Source organism: Adiantum capillus-veneris, chromosome 28, assembly GCF_014529385.1.
Source record: "Adiantum capillus-veneris isolate H3 chromosome 28, ASM1452938v2, whole genome shotgun sequence".
NCBI lineage: Eukaryota > Viridiplantae > Streptophyta > Polypodiopsida > Polypodiales > Pteridaceae > Adiantum > Adiantum capillus-veneris.
Genome location: NC_140958.1, coordinates 137,467,018 through 137,472,772, shown reverse-complemented (window position 1 = coordinate 137,472,772; position 5,755 = coordinate 137,467,018). Strand labels below are relative to the sequence as shown.

Here is a 5,755-nt window from a genome sequence, read left to right as displayed (position 1 = left end):
CATTCCGAAGTCTAAGAAGTATGGTTTTGTGCGTAGAGCATACAAGTAAAAATTAATTGGTGATGTACTATACATGAAAGGGGCTGATCTCGTGTTGAGACGTGTACCTTGGCGGGAGGATCTTTATAGAGTGTTGGAAGAGAATCATGAAGGCGCATGTGGCAACCATTTTGCTCTAAAGATCACCTTGCAAAAGATTTTGCAAGAGGGGTATGTATGGCCTAGTTTGCACAAGGATGTTCACCATTGATGTAGGCCTTGCAATAGGTGTCAAGCATTTGGAAAGAGAGTATTGAAGCCAGAGTTACGAAAAACCATTATGGCATTTGATGTGTTTGAAAAGTGGGGGATTGATGGAATAGGCCCGTTACCTATCACAAGTAGGGGCAAAAGCTATATTTTGACTACATTGGACTATCTCTCTAGATGGGGAGAGTCTATAGTAGTAAAACAAATCATGCAAAGGATGTGGCAAAATTTGTGTATGATGAAATATGTTGCAAGTTTGGGGTGCCACTGGAGCTACTTTCAGATAAAGGGCCAGGCTTTAGAGCTAAACTGTTAGATTTTTTATGCGTGAAGATGAAGATTAGGCACCAGCATAGCACTCCTTATTACCCGCAGTGTAATGGCCTACATGAAAGATTCAATGGTGAGTTGGTATAGATTCTTTCGAAAGTGACAGAGCACCAAGGAAAGAATTGGGATTTGGAATTGCCTAGTGCATTATGGGCTTACGGTACTTTGGTGAACACAGGTACAAGGTTTACTCCATTTCATTTGGTATATGGAAAGGAAGCACTATGGCGTGTGGAGGTAGATTTACCTACGGTAAAGATGCTAGAGAAGTTGTCTGGGCTGCCTAGTGATGCATTCGAAGAGAGGCTCTTACAGTTACAAGAGGTTCAGCTGGATAGGATGAGCGCATTGGAACATTATGGGTAGATGCAGGATAAGGCTTTGGCAAAGATAAATCAAAAGGTCAAAAGTAAGGGTATCAAGAAGCATGACTTGGTTTTGCGCTATAACAGTAAGCTAGACAACACATTCCAAAAGAAGTTTCAAATTAAGTGGGAAGGCCCTTTCAAGGTAGTGGAGTGTTTTCCAAATGGTACATATCAGTTGGCTAACCTGGATGGGATTCTACATAATTCAATGGTAAATGGATTGCGTCTTAAATTATATCATGCCAGGTTAATGATGGTGGAGCAAGATGTGTTGTTTGCAGAACGGATAATGTCTGTGAGGGATGAGGAGAGTTGTGATGCGGCGAGTCTCATATCCCTTTTTGCTGCTGCTAATCATGAATGATCTAGTAGGCTAAGGGATGGGCAAATTATGTCAGGAGTTTTTTGGAGCAAGAAATTGTGCATATGTACATACCCATGCATGGTGCATCAAATAAAGGATTGCCCATTTTCCAGAGCCAGGTTTGAATCGATTTTCATCGTCACTAGTACCAATGTGTTTTTTCTACAATGATGAGGAGTTGGTAGCGCATAAAACTTCTTGTGGAAGCTATCCACGGGCCGACGACATGAGGTAAGCGGGTGCGCTAGATGGCATCTAGTGGCGTCAGGAGGTCGAATGGGGTCAATACTTGCACGTGGATAAGTACGGACACAACGTGGGTGTTTTCTTGTGATAATTATGCAAAAATTTCATCATGAGGACCATATTTTGGGGCCACTTCACGTGGTGGTGGCATGCATTATTGAAAAAAGCTGAGTGCCAAATGTGCGGATGATGCAAAAGGGTGACAACTATACACTGTGAGGTCAGTTTTTGGCCAGTTCGGGGTCCGTTGGAGGTCAACTAAAAGGCCAAGGGTGCCCAAGTTATAAAGCTTAGTGTGGGAACTGAAAAAAACAGAGAGAAAACCAGAAAAAGAGTGGAGAGAAGAGGAGGAATAGCCGCAACTGTGTTTTTGTTGTTTTTGGAGCCTGTTTTGGCCGTAAACTGCTCATCTGAGGTCGGATTTGAGCACTTTGACATTGTAGAATGGGGTTTTGAGCCTTTTTGGACGCGATGGCACTCTACATTTTTGCAAATTATTCATTGTTTTTGTGCTGATTTGGCTGTGTAAGTTTCTCCTATGAACGAAGCTTCTGCTCCAATTTGTGATTGTATCTGGCATACTTTACCCATGTCGTGTGAGCTATTTGCCCCATTGGTGTTGGCCAAAGCTCAATTGTATCTAAACATCACAAATTATCCTCTTTTGAGCTGAGTTTTTTGGGTGTGTTTGTGTGTGTGTGTATCTGTGTGGAGTGGGTAAATGGGTAGTCTCTCTCCTCTCACTCCATCGGTGTGTTCCGTGTCTCGGCTAGGCAGGTTGTATAAGCCAAGTGGTACCCCATAGTGTGTGTGTATATCATTCCAAGAGTGTGTGTTGGGTCATTATAAAGGCATTGTGCATGTTTCCATCCTGCTCACATCGTCATGCAATGGTGGCCTAGCCTACGGGCAAACTGTAAAGCTCCACGAACATGGAAAGCTTTAAGAGATTTCATTATGAAGCAATTTCTGTCCACCGATGCCAAAGAAAAAGTACTCACTGAATGGCAAAGCTTGAATCTCTGTCCCTACAAATCCATTCACAAATATGTAGAAAAGTTTTGGGACTTACAGCTCCAAGCGAGTGTCTTTAAAAATATGGATTTTTGAGAGTAAAAACAACAGTTTTGTGCGGGCTTAACTGAAGAAAGGGCGGAGTATGTCAACTCCCAAGCTCAATGCACCAGGATGTATTGGATCATAAAAAACCAAAATGACTACAAATAGTAGGCGCAATTGTTTCCCTGTTTGTTGAAAAGAAGCTTCTTCCAAACAAAGAAACCATTCATCATCAACTTGGAGTAATCCTCGTGCATTACATGTTTCTTTAAATGTGTCATATACTTGTCCATTGAAGGTTTTAATATCCTCAAAAGACTTACATCCTTTGCAAATGTTGAGTAATATACGCAAATAGTACAAATCTCCAGCATTGGGAACAATGTGGTACATTCTTCCAATCATGTCACCAATCTATCTTTGAGTCCATGTTCTACTTGTTGGCTTCCAAACCAACTTTGTTGGGAAGTCTATGTACAAAAACTCATTGGCCTATGGATATAGTTGATTTGCAACAAACCACTCAGTGAGCGTTGTCTTTTTGCTGACCTCTCCCTCCACCACACTCTCTACAGTCGCTCCGTCGCTGAAGATGACTTGATTTTGATGAGGCAAGTGAACTTGGAGCCGTTGTATGTCAGGTTTCTCTTGATGCATATGAAACCCAAGTATACGCCAGATAGCCTCAGATGCTGATACATATCGATCATTAAGATAGTTTGTAACTTCATTTATAAGCCCTTTACTATCTTGTAGAACAACATTGGCCCTGTCATGTCCCTTATACACATACTTGTAGAGATATTTCACAACAGATATAGTGGAGCAAACCTCCACATTATATGTGCATTGTACCTTACTGACAAAAATGGATTGTATGGAACAATCCATTTATTACTCATTTGCACTTTATTAGGAAGAGTGTAATTTCCATCATCCCTCCTCATGTACATTCGGTATCCATCCCTAGCCACAGTAGTTGACGCACTGAAGCTTCGAGGATATTTAAACCTGCACTTTCCATCTTTCATACATGGACCATCCTTATTCAAGTTTCCACACGGGCCATGCACATTACATCGACTGATAACATCATACAATTGTGGAAACATTACTTTATCAGGAAGCTCTGCACACACAATCTTATCATAATGCAATGTCTCTGTTGGCTTATGCTCAGATGCAAGTATCAATAGAATGCGAGCATGAGGAAGGCCTTTCTTTTGGAACTCAATCATAGAAATGTGTCCAATGACCTTACCAAAAATAGCTCTCTTAATCAGCAAGCCCATCAAATCCTTGAACTTATGGTAGAAAACACGGGCAGTAAGATCAGGACGATCATTGGATGTTTGTCCATGCAGTAATGCATCCTGTATCTCTTTCCATCCAGGATTGCATGTGAATGTAATGAAGAGATCAGGTTTTCCTCTCTTGCGTACAATTGCCATGGCATCCTGGTACAGCTGGTGCATATAGCGAGGGCCACCAACATACGAAGAAGGCAATACAACCCTTCTTCCAACATTAGCACCTAATAACAGTTCTCTATCATCCCTTGCTCCAACCATATCTGTCAAGCCTTGATACACCTCACTGCGAAGTTCACTTTGATGATTACGAACCCACAAAAGCCTCAACTCCTCCATACAACTATATGCATCAACAATATATTGTTGCAGTAGACTACCACCACGTAAAAGACATTGTGTTGTGTCATCTCTAATTTGCAATCTAAACTTGTAGAAATCCATCGTAGAAATATACTTTGTAGTTCCATTTACTCGCTCTCTGTTTACTTCGGCTCTGTTCACTTGGGGTATGCAAGGATTCCAACCGTACCTTCTTCACCATTCGGAAATAGCAACACATATAATAGAGGCATGTATGACCTATGGCAATTTGAGATTCTTTTTAGACCACCACCCAAAAGATTCAATACAATATCACGATGGCAAATGTTGCTCTCTTCACCCTGACCAGGCATGATTGCAGCAACTTCCACACTTGTTGGAGCAACATATTGCCAGCCATTTGTATGCTTCTCAGTAATGACCATCCTAATCTCCGGAATATTGGAAGTTTGGACCATTGTAGAAAACCCCCTAAAAGCTTGAACATACGGATTTACTCGATGCATCATCGATTGCAAGCTTTCCAAAACATCTGGTTTGAGTTTTGAAACATGACTCGTCCTGTTTTGCAACTCATTCTCAGTGTCAAAAAAATACAACTGAGAAAAGCGAGGGATTTTACCTGATTGCTCTTCTCGCATCAATGGACCAATGTTATGATAAATAGATCCATGTACCTTGAAGGTATATATTCCTTTTCTTTGGCAGAGAGATTCATCTATATGAGCTCCCAAAGAAGCAAATGCCAACACACTATTGTATGCTCTGATATGTTTCAAGAATTTTCTACTTCTAGTATTGCCCCAGTGCATCAATTCCCTTGATTTTAAAGGAGGTTCACTTAATGGCGGCAAAGAAACATTTCTTGAGTTGCAACAACTCTTCCCCACAAATGTGCGAATGGTCTTTGCTTCTGTTTTCCAACCTAAAGCACCACATAAGGAGCATGCAAAATCCAAGTTTCCTATGTTGTGAAGAATCACTTTTCATGAGAAAGAGACAACATAGAGATATGCGTCAAGGAAGTGGTCTCAGAATATAAGTAGGTGATAGATAGAAAAAGTGTCTCAACTTTGGAGTAATCTCCCTCTCTGGAGACAATTACAGGCTCCTCACGAACATCTCCATTATTGGCTTCCAAATTGTCTTCCACTTTAGTCCTTACATAACTTTGCGAGAGAATTGACTCGTTATCTACATCCATCACAATCCTTCCCTAAGGAAATTCATTGCATCGATTCATGTTTATCAAATGGTGGCAATCTTCCAAGCGAGGCACATCAATCTCACCCAGAGAACGTCGAACTCTATCTCGCGCTGTTGCACATCGCGTAGCTCGAGAAGCTTGACATATCCTACTACGTCTTGCATTTCCTGGAGAAAACACCTTTGGACCAATAGCCATTTGTCCAAAAAGGAACTCTTATAAGTACTCACAGATATATACAGGTTGGTATCTAGAGAATTAAGAAGAGAGTATGGAGAAGAAAGGATTTCCCAACTAT

At 41.1% G+C, this 5,755-nt stretch overlaps 1 protein-coding gene across 1 annotated transcript; it reads right to left on the bottom strand.

Annotated features, from left to right (window-relative positions):
• Window positions 1-3,108: 3,108 nt before the first annotated feature.
• Window positions 3,109-4,370, bottom strand: LOC147421368 (uncharacterized). Its single transcript, XM_086504634.1, has 2 exons — window positions 3,472-4,370; window positions 3,109-3,385 (listed from the first exon to the last, which is right to left on the bottom strand). Exons 1-2 carry the CDS (start codon window positions 4,368-4,370, stop codon window positions 3,109-3,111), a joined length of 1,176 nt encoding a protein of 391 aa, XP_086360760.1.
• Between the last annotated feature and the right edge of the window lie 1,385 nt (window positions 4,371-5,755).

Excerpts from the sequence above, each read along its gene's own strand:
- LOC147421368 (XM_086504634.1), bottom strand. The coding sequence starts at position 4,370 with ATGGATTTCTACAAGTTTAGATTGCAAATTAGAGATGACACAACACAA. Across the intron at positions 3,386-3,471 it reads AATCCATTTTTGTCAGTAAG|GGCCAATGTTGTTCTACAAG; the intron begins GTACAATGCACA and ends GGGACATGACAG.